At 39.7% G+C, this 17,500-nt stretch overlaps 1 protein-coding gene across 4 annotated transcripts in view; it reads left to right on the forward strand.

The window, feature by feature from the left end:
• LOC138030222 (fibroblast growth factor receptor 2-like) overlaps positions 1–17,500 on the forward strand; it is a 53,643-nt gene that overhangs the window by 27,210 nt on the left and 8,933 nt on the right. For all 4 annotated transcript variants that reach the window (XM_068878106.1, XM_068878108.1, XM_068878107.1 and 1 more), the window contains 5 exons: positions 2,524–2,814; positions 7,043–7,336; positions 9,604–9,885; positions 11,586–11,779; positions 14,853–15,174. In XM_068878106.1, the coding sequence (XP_068734207.1) occupies positions 2,524–2,814; positions 7,043–7,336; positions 9,604–9,885; positions 11,586–11,779; positions 14,853–15,174 (1,383 nt within the window). The remainder of the gene's footprint in view (positions 1–2,523; positions 2,815–7,042; positions 7,337–9,603; positions 9,886–11,585; positions 11,780–14,852; positions 15,175–17,500) is intronic.

The raw sequence follows: 17,500 nt of genomic DNA on the forward strand, positions 1-17,500 counted from the left end.
TTTGTACATGTAGCTCTGCGTGGTCCTCAGGAGACTAGCGTGGTTCTACTTCATCGGCGTTATACCTGTGGCTTTTCTTCAATGCCCAAAACTCACGTTGTACGTTGTTTAGGTTAATTCTTAATTAACTTCAACCTTTATGAGAAAAATAAGCTATGTAAATCACGATGTCTGTCAATTCCTACTGAAAGAAATTCCATAACAATACAAACGGAACGAGGTATGAAACAATTGATGTGAGATAACCTCAAACAAATAAACGTTCACGCTGGCATGAGTGTACAAGTATTGTATTCCTTAAGAAGCTAAGGTTTTTTTAAAGACAATTATTAAAGAATAACAAAATTAATACGTAAAAAAACGATCCCGCACAATTCACCCCACAATTTAAGTTTTTTCCCGCACATTTTGCCTCCAAAATCCCGCACATTTTAATTTTTTTTTCCCGCACCCTGTTAGAAGCCCTGATATTCTGGACATCTGTAATGTCAGGATCATTTTCTTTCCATAATGCCCATTAATAATAATAATAATAATAATAATAATAATAATAATAATAATAATAATAATAATAATAATAATAATAATAATGATTATTATTATTATTATTATTATTATTATTATTATTATTATTTTTATTATTATTATTATTAATGGCTTTATTAGTAGTACATCCTAGAGGCCCCTGTTGTTTGAAAAGCGGATAGCGTTATCCATATCCACTGGTCAACTCAATTGGTTTTGCTGGTGTTTATCTGCTGGATAGTGATTTATCCGGTGGGTAGCGTTATCCACCTTTGAACAACCGAAGCCAGGTGGTTCTTTGTGTACCAATAAATTAGTTATTTAAGTTAACTCAATTCAACTTAAATCAAACAATGCTTTTTGAGGAGAGGGGAAAATCCTGTGTCCCAGAAATTTACCAGGTGCTCCTGGATGATGCTCTATACCATAAGTAACTTCCCAAAGTAACACCTTGAAGTAGCTCCCTTATGTTGTTTGGGTGGTATGATTAATCCGAGGCTGGGGGTAGGGGTAGGGGATGAGGAGTAGGGAGTGGGGTTAGGGGGTGAAGGGTTAAATAGCTGAAGAATGCTAACCTTAGGCCTAAACACTATGGGTAATATAATGTTTAGGCCTAACCACCCCCAGAATAGTCATGCCATGTTTGGGTGTCAGTTCAAAGCAAGGTCCCTCATTTCTTGAAAAGTTTTTTTTTTTTTTTCACTTGTTTTGTTGTTGAACATTGTGTTCAGAGCAGGGTTTGAACAGCAGTGACAGCACTTATCTTCCTCCAAATTGGCCTGGAATTAATTCCTCAATTTGATGGGTTGTTAATTTCTTGGTTCTCCACTCGGCCCAAATGTAAAAAAATGATTTTATTGCACTCCTAATTGAGTGTCTGGGTGTTCTCTGTGTTTGTGGTCTGCCCGTGCATGTTCCAAGCACAAGAAATCGAGAAAAGGGGTTGTCAGTTGGGTCCAAATCTGCACCATCTTGAAACATCGCAATAGCAGCCAGCATTCCAAGCTTTTAGAATGATGTTCTTGTTTTCTGAGAGGACATTACTTTGCATTTCGGGGGAATTTTGTGAAAAGAATAAGTGACATCTGTCATCTGGTAACTCAATGCCCAAACTTGCCTGTAATCTTTCGTCACTTTGCTAAAAAAAGGTAAAAAATATTTACAGATAGGTTGAATTCTCCGAAATTTGAAAAGATGATTGCTAACTGTGCCCTTACATGTATATGAGTATATCGCTTACTGATATCTTTCTTTCAGTGTAAAATGAGTAAAGCCTTTTTTGAACAAACACAAGAACAAGTATCCATGCCAAGTTACTTTCAAGGTCTTTTTATTTTTTTAAGGGGCTTTGTCACACAAAATGGTGTAATGTCATGACATCCAAATGCCCAAAAAGTAGAATGAAACATTGCAATAACCACTCAGAGTGTGACGAGCCTCAACATGGCCACAGGTCTAATAAAGTTTTTTACAAATTATTCACCAATAAGGGTGTGTGAATTTGATTAACAGTCACGCCTCCTTGTAAAGTTTGTATGGTCGTAAGTTGAACACCGTTGCATGGGTTGTTGAGTTATTTACATGAAGTTGGCAAATGGAAAAGTTTGTTGGGTGGCCACGGTAAGGCGCGTTGCATTGTAAAACTGTTGAACAACATGAAAGAAATGCAGCAAAAGGGAAGAAAAGCATGGATGGACACAATTGTATTGCAGATTGAAACGGATTGCATTTGCGTAATCTTTGATGCTTTTCAAGTTTATGGCAAGTCACCTGAATAAATGTCGTTTTTGCTCACAATCCTCTTTTTGGTGATGTAATGATAATTTTATCAGTAAAGGAATTCCACCATTTTCGAGTTTTAAAGTCTCGGTTACTGTAACTAAAGATTTCGCCGAATCACCCTAAAATAACATTACATAGCCCCATTAAATCTAGCAACGATGCTATCTCATGGCCACACTGGAGTCGTGTTGTAACTATTGGGTCATTTTCCTATAGGGTCAGCTACTCCACTTTCAGTCACTGCAGTTCAGCCATTCATCATTGCAACAGGAGGCTCTGATGTGGAACTAGAATGCATATTTAAAGGCAGTGTGACTTCAGGCATCACATGGTATAAGGACAGAGTCAAGCTCACTTTATATAAAGGAGATGAGCTCATTGTCAACAACAAACATAAAGCTTTTTTAAGATTAACTCAGGTCACACCATCAGTTGCTGGGAAATATGTCTGCAAGGGAAGCAGCCCTTCGGATAGTGCCGAGGCAAACATTTCATTGGTTGTAAAAGGTAATTCAAGTTAACAATGTTTCGCAGGGTTACAATGATAGCAGTATTTAAAGAGGGTCGCACGAAAAACTTAAAGAGGCAGTTTCAAGGTTTTGTGCATGTCCAAGCTTTGGTAAATCTTCCCATCTGTTACTGAACCAGATAATGTTCATAAAACACTGAGAGTCTTACAGCAAATACACTGAATGAATAAGGCCCAAATTTGGTGAAATACACTGTGGGTTTACACAGAAAATATTAAATTTTGGCCTTGAATTTATTGTACGGGTCAAACATTTTATTCTACACACGAGTTGTCATAACGTACGAATTATCTATTCGCATGCAGTAGGTTCATAACAAAAAGGAAACGATTGCAAAAGTAATTCCAGTGAGTAATTAATTAACGCTTCTATGGCATTGTTTCCTTTTCCTGCATCAGTGCCTTCGATTGTTTCAATAACAATGGAATTAATTAGGCTGACGTGACACTGTTTGCCCATGTGCAGAGACATGAAACTCTGAGTAAGAAAAAATTTGGTTCTGCACGCAGCAATCCTGATTTGAAGAAATCAGGTGCAAGGTGGTATCGGGTAATTTGTCAGTTTGCTCGTAAGGTGATATCGGATAATATTCTTGCTGTCACGAGATGCAGAGCTATATAAGCACTAGGGTTGGATTTTTTTTATCGATTCAGCTGTATTTTGCTCAGGGGTTGTAATTTCAACGTTAATATCTTGATTTATCATACGGCCCGTATGGTCCTGTGTGTGCTTTCAATGTGAAACTATTGGAAAAATTCCCATATGACGGCCGTACGCATTAGCGTGAGCAGGGCTGGAAAAAGCCACGCCGCCCTGCTAGCAACACGTACTACTCCATGCCATGCGATTTCAGACGATTTCTTCACTTTTAAAAATCCAAGGTATTTACAGCCAGAAAAGCAAATGAAAACAACATAATTATTAGAAAAAATTTTCTGTGCAAATATTTTTTGCTTATTTTGTCCAAACTTCATATGCTGAGTGCTCATGAATAGTGTAAAGAGCTCATATGATAATAATGCTTGTTGACTGAGTCTAGGTTGGGCTGGACTGGAAAATATTTGGCCCTCAGTCATGGTGCACGGACCTCACTGTACTCGGTCCATACACCATGACCTCCGGCCAAATATTTTCCCGTCCAGCCCTCCCACTCACTCAATAAGTACATATTGTTGGAATTTAAAAGTCAGTGAGCAGTATAACATAGTGGATAGACCTTTTCATTACAGGCTTGATTTATCAGACACAAATAAGCAACGGGTTTGATCCACGCATATTATACAAACAGATCAGAATCTCAACTCAATGCAAAGCTAGGTTAAATAAAAAATTATTTTTACCCAAAAAGTGCATTCTCTCTTTTCTTATTTGACATAACTGAGTTTTGTTTCATTTTTATAGTTTGTCAAAGACTAGACAGAGTAAAAGATCAGAGTGTGTAATTTCAAAGATTTGGAAAAAACAAATGCTCACTTCTAGTAATTCATAAATTATGCCATATGGCAAAATAATAACAAAAAGGTGGAGGCAGCTATATAGTAAAAACTCTTTCTAGTTATACTTTACAGTAATGAGATAAACCACAATAACATTTTAAAGATGAAATAAAGCAAACTATGCTAATTAATTTACAACAAAACTTAAGAATAGTAAAATTTTTCCAGATTATAGCCTCTATTGTCCACAGACAAGGCGTTCAAAGCATGTACTCCTCGGTATTTAAAGGATCTTTGCCTTGTCTTGAAAGATTGCTTAGGTATGAAGAGGTTTCACTTGCATCCGAGTTGGTGTTAAATTGGTGTTTTTGACGTACTTGAAACTATTCTGCAGAAAATCAGGGCTAGATATTACTTTATACATTAATATAGAAGTGAAGTAGTGTATGCATTGATTATTCCGCAAGCACTGGACACGTGGTGGTGGTAAGTAGCCAGCCAACAAGGCGTGGAGCGCCGAGTTGGCTATAACCAGTCTCACATCCAATAGGTGCAAATGTAATATCTGTTTTATTAAATTTTCATTAAATTTTGAACAGTTTTACTTTAGAGCGGTTTTCAATAATATCGAGTGTCGAAAGTATAACATGTAAATAGCGAATTGCTTTGGTTTGTGATTACTCCAGTCATTGATTAGTTCAAAGTTCTCTCGTCACTTTTTCAGCCAATCAGAAGTGAAACCAATACCACCCATGGCTTGCGTGTGCACATTTTCCCGTGCTTTGTGTCGGTGACGTGTAATTACTTTGAGTTTTGATTGGTTTACCGCATTGTGTCCGTCCTTTTTGATTGGCTTAAGTAATTACTTTGGTTTTGGTTTTACGACACTCGATTGAAACATGCTCTAATACAGAACGATAGGATGTTGACTCAGTTTTTACGAAACGACCAATGCAATCAGTTTCCGTGTAAGGTCATTACAGTATAGGAGCTGATAACCAAGATTAAGTGAGCCAGTCAGAAAGCAAGAAATGCAATATCCGAGATAGATATCCACTTTAATCTGTTGAACAGCTCAGACTATGGGACGTCCTGTGGTCGCTTGATATTAAGAATGACTCTTACCAGGAATCCATGACCTGGAGTCTTCTGGCTCTCGCTGTGTATTTCTGTAATCTAAGGACCTAGTTTAAATTATAGTGGAGCTCCATGCGCCAAAGGCGTACCAACAGAGCACCATGGGTAGGAAAATATGGTAACCCATTTGTGGGGGAAAATTTGATTTTGGTTATCATATAACCGTATGACCCTCCACCCGTCCATGTATGCCTTATTGTGACCAGTATCTTGTGACCACATCGCGGGGCTCAAGTTTACATCTCATCGAGGCAACCATGATACTCCAGCTAGTTTACAGCGTGCATCTCTGATATTAGACAGCCATGTTATGGTCAATTTGCACCTGTAAAAACAAAGTATCTGCTGACCAGTTTCACACGACTATATCGCGGGGTCAAGTTTAGAGCTCATCGAGGTCAGCTTTTTTTTAAGGTCACCGCTTACCAGGTACTGGGTTTCGATTGGATCGCATGCTCAGGCCAAGTTGACTTTTGCAAGAATAAATATCCTGAGGAGCTCTGCTTTTAGGCTTGGCTAAATTTATATATTACTGTGATTTTGTGCCACAAATGGCACATGCATAGTCAATTATAGGCTGGATTAAGGTCTTTTAAAAAGACTGTTACTGTAGCACATTGTGGTAGATAAATTTTGAAAAGCTTTAAGAGATAATTCCTTTTCAACACTGTATCACAGACTTTGTTACAATATGTACATAGTATTACATACTCAATTCATGAGCTTTTCAGTGCCAATGAAACGTGTATTAAGCAGTGAAGCAGCACAACAGAATGCAACAGTTTGTAAGAACTCAACTGACTGGCTGTTCCGATAGTATACGGTCAAAAAGGGCACCACCAGATCTTAAGGACGGTGCCTACTAATTCCAAGGTATTTTTGCACGGTTTACAGACTATGCGGGAAAAGCAGATCTTAACAATTATTGTTATTGAAATCCAAAAAGAAAATTGGGGGTAGCCACACATTTTTCGAAGATAATTAATCAACAATATTTATAAAAAGCTTTAATTAATTAAAATACAAAGCAATGTATGGCGTTCTTTTCCAAATTCAAGCTTAATTATATCTGAAAAATGGGTGGTTACCCCCAATTTCCTTTTTGGATACCAAGAACACTTGCTAAGTTCTGCTTTCTCCGCATAGTTTTGAACCACGCAAAAATATTTCTGTATTAATAAGCACTGTCGATAGGAAATCCAAGTATCTCGAGATGCGCAGAACGCATGCGCAATAATAATAATATTGAGGCACCGTCCTTAAGACCAGCTCCCTAGTCACTTGCAATTGGCTGCACTGCCTCCTCAGGTTACAATAGGGAGCTTAAGTATGCATGTTTTTGAGATGCGGACGGGAACTGGAGGAGAACATTTCGCAGGGCAGTGGTGTCTCCCAGATCTTTTATGCTAATCCTCTCTAATGGCGAAAAGATACTTAGCAATATAAATGTTGTAGTGTGAAGACAAGTTAAAAAAAGAAAACAGCTCCGTTCAGATTCTATCCACATCTTTAAAATATGCGTGCTTAAACTTGATCCCTAATTAGCAAAGTGGGCTTTAGTTTATGACCAGTGAAGACAAATCATTATAAACTTGTAATAATAAACATTACATCTTTAATTTTCGGTTATAGGAGCGACTGCCCCAGATGTCAAACCACTAAAGCAGATTCAAGTGGCTAAGCAGCACTCCAGTGCCAACATAAAATTTGTTATTGTGTCAATTACACCACCAGATTTTTTATTGTACAAGGATGGTGAAAAGTTACACAATGCAACTTACATTACATGGTATGACTATGACTATGGAATGTTTCGTTTTGAACTTACGATTCCTTCTGTTCAGTACAATGACAGTGGATTTTACACTTGCTTTGCACAAAACCAGTTTGGGGTTAGTTCTGGAAATGTGAGTCTTATTGTCAAAGGTAATATTAGTACTCTTTGTTTATTGAATACATACCTCTTACTAACGGAGTTCGAGGTCCATCCTGTAAGTTACAGACCGAGTTTTTTCCCGTTGATTTATGGCCCAAGCACGAAGCGAGCAGGCCATAAATCAACAGGAAAAACGAGGATCAGTAACTTACAGTACGGACCGAGAAAACGAGGTTAGTGAGATATTTATTATATCTCTGAGGTTAATCCGGTGCGCGGGAAAAGAAACTAGTCAAAGTCAAGCGGAAGGTTCAACTGCCACAAAGATTGCCGTGCCAAAATTCCAAAAACTAAATCTTCTTGGCTGTTAAGTTTGAAATAGTTGCTTGCAAGATTCAAACAGTTTTCAGTACAAGTTTATGCAACAGAAGTGACATGAAAAACTCACTAGATGATGTTTTATCAAAATTTTAAATTTAGCGTGATGTTAAGCGGGCCTTACAGTAGAATACGGCACGCTAATTTAGCCAATTACAGCGCGCTTACTATCTGAGAGATATAATAAAATACAATACATACTTAATTGACCACTCCCCTTAGGGGATTTTCAGGGCCAATGAAACGCAATCGACAAAACGACAGAACACAACAACAGCAACTGTTAAGAATCCCAACTGGCCAGAGACAAACCAGTTGGCTATTAATTTTACAAGTGCGGTGGAGAAGTTGAACCAGGGACTACAAGGAACAAATTCAACAAGTGGTCAGAATGAGTCTTGAACCTGGGAACTCCGGGATCTCCGGATCTCGAGGCAAGCATCCTAACCAGTGGGCCTCCATTGAAGTGTGCAGTTACATAAAGTCTTTTTGGCTGGAGAGAAGTGCAGCGCAGTGGGATCCAAACATCCCATGTTCAAGACCTGTTCTGATCATGACCTCTTGATGAATTCGATCCTGGGTAGTCCCTGCTTCAACTTCTGGGCTGCACTTATAACTAGACAACTGCTTTGCCTCTGGCCAGTTAGGTTTCTAGAAAGTTGTTGTCCTCTTCTGTTGTTTCATTGATGTCATTTCATTTGCACTAAAAATCCCTTATGGAGAGAGGTGAATTATTAGTACATGTGCCTGTATATGGGCCCCTGAGGGCAATTAAGGATTAATTTCTCACGTATCTTCAAAGCTTTCACAAAATTCCCCAACGCAATGAAGGCAATTTGGAAAACTTTGCAAAACTTTGGAAATACAAGTGAAATTAATCCTTAATTGCACAAGGGCACATTGCAATGTTCATCAAATAAAGGGCAAAAATATTGAAAGAAGCCCATTCACTAATGCCACGACAAATGACAATCAACTTAATACGCTTTCATTCATTTAAAGTTCAATTCAATAAATCATTGCTGTCAACAGAAATAGGGCTTAAAATGTATATTAATTTTTGTATGTGAAGAAAAACAGTTTTATCAGAGTCAGAATCTGGAAGAAGATTCCCTTGTAACTTCACTTGCTCTGGATAAGCAACTAACCAATCAGGATCAAGTATAATCATGCCCTCTTGATTACTAAAAGTGCCTTTGTGATTAAGAAAAAATGCCCTCCATCTCAGCTAATCAGCATTCAGTAATTTTGCCCTGTATGTGGCAAAGTATTGAAAGCAATGTTTGTTTCTTGTAGACCTGGGTTGTAGCATTTTATCGTGTTTCGAGTAGTTCTTTATGAGCGTCAGCATTTCAGCCTAATCATTAACATTCCCCCATCCTTCTCTTTCAGCTGATTTTATTAGGGGAGCTCATGGCTAGGATGTCAGGATTTGCAAGCTGTGCGATCAGTCTCCTAAATAATATTCTTCCAATAGTGAAGTTTCCTAGATGTTTTTGGCTCCCAATCTCCGCTTGAAATCCGACATCAAGGGTCTTAAAATATCTAAGGAGAGAATAAAATGTTCCCTTTGTAGGTACATGTCATCTGCAAATGGTAGACTCTCAAGTCTTTGAATTTAAGGACTATAAACTTTAGGCCTGCTCTGAGAATCCTCGTTGGTAAAGGTGAGGTTAAAGGGCCCAATGTGTAGTCCATGGAGTTCCCAGTTTTGGGGTGTGGTTTCTAGGCAACGGTTATTGTCACCAGCTGGTGAGGTAACCCTGATTACATACTTCTACTTGGAATTGCCTCAAAAAAGACCCTCAACTATTAGATCTTGGCAACCTCCTTAAGTAAAAACTGTTTTCAAAAAGTAAACCATGTTAGGTCGTGTATCGGTAAAGTTATGACCCACCCTATGGTTCATCTATAATTCACTGCTGCCTTTGTTAAACAGGAATTCCAGATGCCCCAACGAATGTTAGAGTCAAGAATCTTTCGCCTGGTGTTGTGCAGGTCTCCTGGGTTCCTGAATTTGATGGAGGAGCCACTTGTTGGTTCAATGTTCAATTTAAAAAAAGTGATGAAAGCGAATGGACATCAGTTCCTTTGCGAATCAACACTACACGTGCTGAAGTGAGGAACAGTGATGACTGGAATGGCATGTTTGTTTTTAGAGTGACAGCTGTCAATCACTTTGGTGCCAGTGTACCAAGAACAGTGTCAGTTGAATTGAAAGGTAGGTCACATGGTGCTCTCTTAATTTGAAAGCACTTCAATTTCGAGACTCGGCCTTGTTGAGTTTGTTGGTGCTCTGTTTTGCTCCAAGAGGATTTTCTCCGGGTACTCCAGTTTTCCCATCTCCTCAAAAACCGACGTTTGATTTGATTCGCATTAAGATGAGTTGATTTCAATTTACAGTGTCCCCAATTAGTGCCACAGCAGTGGAAAATAAGACACTTAAAGCGGTTTTTAATTGAGTGTCGAAAGTAATTAGCGAATTGCTTTAGTTTTGCATTACTTCACTCAGTGATTGGTTCAAATTTCTCGCGCTACTTTTGCAACCAATCAGAAGTGAAACCAAAACCGATCGTGGCTCGCGCGTGCACATTTTCCCGCGCTTTGTGGAGGCTTCGTGTAATTAAGTAAAGCTATGATCCTTACAGTTATGAATGCAATTTTTGCAATTGCGTAAAGAAGCCTGAAAAATTCAGGACTTCAACGAGATTTGAACCCGTGACCTCGCGATACTGGTGCGACGCTCTAACCAACTGAGCTATGAAGCCTTTAACAAGGAAGGTGGATCACATTAAGAGATCGGTGTGTCACGTAAATTGAAAACAACAATAAAAGCAAGATGCTAATTGACCGGGTGAAATGGTTGTGCTCATGCGTGATGTGTTGGCCACACCGGGTTGGTGTTAGCGTGTGTCACCTTGCTTTTATTGTTGTTTTTAATCACGCGACACACCAATCTCTTAAGGTGATCCACCTTCCCACACGCTTGCCGTGGGAGAACACTTTTGCTGTTCCCAACGCAGCTTACCACATGTTTGGCATGTGAAGCTGCCACTTAAAGGGGTGCTAAACACACCTGCCTGCTATTTTAGCTACGCCATGCAGATGAGGCCCAAACGGCCGAAACAGCTGTCGATGACTTCTAATTGACCGGTTGAAATGCTTGCGCGCATGCGTGATGTGTTGGCCACACTGGGTTGGTGTTAGCGTGTGTCATCTTGCTTTTATTGTTGTACTAAATAGATGCACACCCAATTTTTGACCTCCAAGACAAAGTTTTCCTTTAGCCTGAGCCTTTGCTACCTATTTCCAACAATAAGGAAAGGGTAAATAAAGGTTAACGTTGTTTTTGAGTTTAGGGTAAATAAGGCCTTCCTAGGGGTTTTGGGGAACCAGGGAACATAACTAATTTGAACTGGGAGACAGGGAAACAATGGCAAAATATCTTAAGGAACAAGAGATAATAAACTATTTTAGGGTTTAAAAAGCTGGGAACAAGTTTGAAAGTGATATGGGGAACAAGGGAACACAAGCAAATTTTTAAAGGGAACGTAGGAACAAGGAGTCCCACCCCCTCCCCCTTCCCCCTCCCTCTCCCTAGGATGGCCTCGTAACTGTAGCTGTTTATCCTTATTTGAGGAGTAGCGTTTGGGGGACACTTTGAGACGTTAATGGTCAAGGACTGTCAACTCTGCCTATCATACGTCGGAGTCAAGGAGTATTTATTCGTAGGAGACGTAATGTGACGTCACTAGAAATGACGTCATAAGCGTTATGACGTCATCTATCATCCCATTCCTATCAATTCTCAATATTTGAAGACTTTAGGGGTTGACATCCCTGTGGTCTGTATTCCAAGACGCGAGTGACGTTGAAGTTCAAATCAGAGTGATACGTGTGATCTGTTCCCTTTTATCTCAGAAAATAATAACAATGGACAACAAAAACAACGAGAAAATGGCAGTTCATCAACTGGTGCGTTAGTGAGAGGTGTCGTTGGAGGAGTAGTGTTTGTTGCTTTGGTCATTGTCTTGGTCTTTATTTTGCAACGTCAAAAAAGAAAAAGCAGGGAGACTCCTCAAAAACAACTTCCAGCAGTCGCATATGCTGTTGTGGTATGTATAATATATTTGTGTTTACCCAGTTATTTTCAAAGCAAAAGGGTGATCATTCATAAAAGACAGGAAGAACAACAGTCTCTGACCACACACCATCTACGCCAAAAGAAAAGGATTTTAAAGTCCCAAAATAATCAAAGAGTTTATTTGCAGCCTTTAGAGACCTCTAGTACATTTATTGCATAATTTCTAACTTTCATAGAGCGAGTTTCAATCGAGTGACGTAAAGCCAAAACCAAAGTAATTACTTTGGCCAATCAAAAAGAACGGAGACAATCTGGTAAACCAATCAAAACTCAAAGTAATTACACGTAGCCGACACAAAGCGCGGGAATATGTGCACGCGCGAGCCACGATTGGTTTTGGTTTCACTTCTGATTGGTTGAAAGAGTGGCGCGAGAACTTTGAACCAATCACTGAGTGAAGTAATGCAAAACACAAGCAATTCCCTAATTACTTTCGACACTCAATTGAAAACCGCTTCAAGTGTTAAAAGACTCGGCTGACTCTTCAGTAGACTCCAGTTGTTTCATGACCCCACGAGGGTCTTACCGTGTTTGTACCGAAGCATTTGTTGTGCGTCGGCCGACAAGTCGGTTACGCGTTGGTGATGTGTCCGGCGACCAACGCGTTGACCGACGCGTTGTTTGGATAGGATTCGTTACTGTCCGTCACTCAGACATCTTGTTTTAAAATGTATAAGTATGTATTTTCAGCGATGAGCACTGAATCTTCCATATCAGGGAGACGGCTTAGTGAAGTTGTCATGTTGCCGGAGTTGAAAGGCCAATTTACACTACAGAAAAAACTGGGTCCGGCTCGTTTCAAACGTCGAATTTTACATGTGCCGAATCTAATGCAAATGAGAAAAATCTATTGTTTTCGCTCATTGCATTAGAGTCGGCACATGTAAAGTTCAACGTTTGAAACGGGCCTAACACTTGTTAAGGTCTGCTTTTCCTAGTCTGAAATTTTAGCAATTCTTACTTATTACTTTCGACACTCAATTGAACATCGCTCTCAAAATACTATTATGATACATTGGTGTCACAAGCTCGATTTTGATTGGCTATAAGCACGCAGCTAATTCTTGCTTGCTCTGTTTCTTTTACGTCATACCTACAGACAATAATTTTATATATGTCGAATTGACGTCATACCTACAGACAATAGTTTTATGCATGCAGAAGTGACGTCACCTAACACACTAACCAGCAGTTTGATCAGTTTTGTCATGGCGGAGCTCAGCTCAGGAATATGCATAATAAAACAATTATTGAATTCGGTTTTCGCATGTTAGCGATAATTATCAAGGCCTCAGTTTGTGTTATCCGCCTCAGCCTTCGGCTTCAGCAGATAACGCAAACTTTTGCCTTGCTAATTATCGCTAACATGCTCAACCTCATCCAATAATTGTTAATTATCACTATCATTAGAGCGGTTTTCAATTGAAAGTCGAAAGTTATTAGCGAATTGCATTACTTCACTCAGTGATTGGTTCAAAGTTATCGCGTTACTTTTTCAACCAATCAGAAGTGAAACCAAAACCAAAACCAATCGTGACTCGCGCGTGCACATTTTCCCGCGCTTTTTGTGTGGGCTACGTGTCATTATTTCGAGTTTTGATTGGTTTACCGGATTGCCGTATATCTTAGCCGTGTAATAGGCGGCTATGGAACAGGACTTTAAGGCCAGTTTTACCATGAGCCAAACCAAATTGTTGGCTGTGTAAACGGTAAAAAAAATTGGTCCAAACCACTTTTTAATCCGTTCGGGCCCATTTTTTTTCTGTAAATGGCCCTGAAGTGTCCAGCTTTGCAACCACCTTAAGTTGTTCTGAGTAATGCCCGGTTCAACTTCTTCGCTTGTAAACAGCCAACTGGTTTGCCATTCCTTAGAGTTATTCTATCATTTGTTCAAAAACAGTAAACAAACTGTGGTGGTGAACTTATTTTAACATATTATGTTTAGCACCGTAGTTTGTTTATTGTTTTTGATCAAGTTTAAATGGTTTCCATCATTTTGTTTCCTTTGGGGAGGGGTCACTCAGGTGTATTGTTATCATTGGCATTACCATGATGTACTCCCACGGTGAAACAATTCAGTGATTTCCAAATAGGTCGGAAATGGGAAACATCAGCGTATTTTTCTGTAGTAGCTTTATTGAGGTAGTTTATTTCTCTTCATTTGCACTGCCTTAATCTACGTCACCACATTGTAGTTCTGAACAGCTGTACTGTTCTACTTAAGATATAGAAAACATGTACCGTGTTTCTATCGAGTTATAGAAACACGAGTGAAAGTTTGGGAGAACGAGAAATGTTGTGGGAACACTAGCCGCGGGCGAGTGTTTCCACTGTTTTTTCGAGTTCTCCCAAACTTTTACGAGTGTTTCTATAACTCGATAGAAACACGGAGTACAGGTTTTCTATTTCTTTTAGAAAATAACGCGACGAGAAAAAGGAAAACAACTTGTTAACTCTGATTATCAAAATGTAAATTCTCATTGCCGCCATCACTTTGTCAACAGCTCGTGCTAGTTCTGTGTCTCCATCGAGTTAAAGAAACACGATTTTTAACCAATCAGCGTGCGTATTTTCTTAGGACTGTTTTCTAAAATATAGTACAGTACTGAATACTTAGAAGCCTGAAAGTCAAGAAGTCCTCGAAAAGTACATCCCATTTTTCTACCTTCGCACATAGACTTGCTTTGAAGAGGAGGCAGACATGAACTCGGAAACGGCCTATTCAAATCTCTCGGGATTAAGATTCTTTGTGTATTTCTTTTGCCTGATAATGTAGCATTCACATTTATATGATATGGAAATACTTGGAACAAAACGTTTTTATTTCCAAAGGATTTGAATTCGGTACAACAATGAGTTACGCGAATCCGTTGATATCAGAGACGATTTCCTCGAAATTTGAGAGTAATCACTTCACAAGAATTCGTAATGTTCACTTTCGGGAAATGTTTCACAAGAATTCGTAATGTTCACGTATGGTTATCGTTTGTTGCTCAAGAATGCCTTTGTTTAAGTTCCCTAATGTCTCGTTTTCCTCTTGGTAGGATCAGGAAAACAACATTTATGCCACCACAGATGCCACAGACGCCAACGTATATACCACAGACGCCAACGTAGATACCACAGCAAACCCACAGCAGAGATCTGACACCTACTCCTATGCCTCCATTAAACTTGATGCAGCTGCTGCCATGGCAACGGGACAACTCGAATACGCCTCCGTTCAGAAGCCGAAGCAGTGGGAATTACCGAAGAGCAATGTTCGTTTGGACAAGAAGCTGGGTTCAGGTCATTTTGGCCAAGTGATGAAAGGGTTTTTGAAGACCAAACAAGGGACTCGAGTTGTTGCCGTTAAGATGCTTAAAGGTGCGTGTGTGGAACAAATTCGGTTACAGCTCAGTTAAATTGTCTGGCCGTCTCGCTCCCCAGTCGTTTTGTTCTAAGGTTGTGTCGCTTCGCTCCTCGTCAAAGTCAGTGCAAATCGGTCGCTTCACCAGCACGTTGACTCACCCACTCCTTCTAAGTATGTTCGCCCACCCATTAAGTTAACTCGCCTTGACTTCGACCGACTGGGCGAGTTAACTTAATTGTGGGCGAAGCGACCGACATTGAAGTCAGTTCGTATCAGGACAAAAAAAATCTTTTCAGAGAATAAAGTTGCTCCCTAAGTCAAGCAGCTGCAACAGATCGGAAAATGTGTCTTAAGTTGTCCCTTTTCTCTATTGACTATTGCCTAGGACAAAACGACTCTGACTGGAAGCGAAACGACTGCAAAGCAGCGAAAGGACTCTAACGTGATCCTAACGTTTCGGATATGAATTGGTGTCAGTCGGGAGTCCCGATATGCTCATCAGTTAATCGAGGCCCGATCCGGCAGTGTTGTCCCGATAAGTAACGATAACGAAGGCTTGCTTCACCCATATTTACGAGTGTGTACCGGCAACGTACTCCCGTGGGTCATTCCGGGATAGGCACCATGTCTGCGTTGGGGGAGGGCGCAATTCGTTCTTGTTCAATCCGTCTTTTCTACCAAATTGTAGCTATAATCAGCTGAAGTGGAGCTCGTGGGATCGAACCTCGATCTGAACAGTATCTAAGGAGGAGACCCTGCTATAATGATATCTGCAAATGAGTAGATTTCGTATGTTTTCCTTTCACTCGGATAAGAATGGTAAACCGAAAGCCTTGTCTCATAAGGCTTATGTGAGGTGTTCAGCTAGGGTTGGTCCAATAGGGTAGTAGTTGCTTACCTTTCCGGAACTTGCTCTGTTCTTGAAGCACCTGCGAAACGTAATGGCTATCCAAATTTGTATGTGATAGCGAACTTCACGGCTGTAATTTCACCATTTATAATGTACCAAAATTCCCCTGGAAGTTTTGAAAAACGGATTTGATATACCGCAGAAATTGCGCACGCTTAAAAAACATGCACAAAACCTCGTTTCAACTCTGAATACGTTACATTGTGACTCAACAATGGAGAGGAAATGCGCGCGCTGTTATCAGCCAATGGAAAACACTTTGGATGAACTGCCAATCAAGAGAGCGCAAGGAATGCAGCACGTGCGCATTTTATCTTTTTTGAACCCATATTTTTGGGTAGCAGGTGGAGGTGAAATGGCGCTAAGTTTTAAAAAACTGCACGCGAGAGACTGATGAAATAGGCGATAGTAGGCCATCTCCTTATAACACCAATGAAGGGGTTTATGAAGCAAGTGTCGAAAGTAATTACATAATTACTTTGGTTTATGATTACTTCACTCAGTGATTGGTTCAAAGTTTTCACGTAAATTTTTCCAACCAATCAGAAGTGAAACCAAAACCAATCGTGGCTTGCGCGTGCACATTTTCCCGCGCTTTGTGTCGGCTACGTGTAATTACTTGGAGTTTTGATTGGTTTACTGGATTGTCTCCTTCCTTTTTGATTGGCCAAAGTAATTACTTTGGTTTTGGTTTTACGACACTCGATTGAAGCTCGCTCTATTTCTAACGAAACTATGGTGCCACGTCAATGCGGAGTGAAACACGACCAGTTCGGTTTTTTATGAAACAAGTTGATAAAGGTAAATTTTTCGGAAGGGAGACGTGGTCCTCGCTCTTAACTAGACAATTTAAGCAATTGTCTCTTATTCGCTACTTGCACAATCCCATAATGCCATACGTTTGGGGGTAATTTGCATTAAAATATATTGCGTTATGGGATTGTGCAAGAAGTGAATGGACACCTGAAAATTCAGGTGGCTCCCAACGGGATTCGATCCCGTGACTTCTGCGATGCCAGTGCAATGCTCTATTAAGAAACGGTCCAGATAAGAACGATAGCAACAACGGCAACGAACATGTTGGAATTCAATTGGTATGCAAAAAGGTGATAACTTTTCTATTGTCTGTACTTACTTCTGATTGGCTTAAACAGCAAAAGTTAACAAAACTTCATAAAAGCAGTATTATATTCATCCTTACTTTCCAACCATCTTCCATCTTTCATCTGGTCTCAGTTTAAATGAATTCCACAGAAATCGTATGTGGGGAACATGTAAAATTGTAAACGTTTCTTGGCTTTTGTTTTCAACTCTTGTGATTGGTCAAAATCTTTTAACACAAAAAAAACACCCTTTCAAAGTGGGCTGTAAATGAATTTTATTGCGTTAACGGCTTTCCTGTAGGTTTATGCATTCTCTGTGTAAAAATG

The sequence above is a fragment of the Montipora capricornis genome, chromosome 13 (assembly GCF_036669925.1).
Source record: "Montipora capricornis isolate CH-2021 chromosome 13, ASM3666992v2, whole genome shotgun sequence".
NCBI lineage: Eukaryota > Metazoa > Cnidaria > Anthozoa > Scleractinia > Acroporidae > Montipora > Montipora capricornis.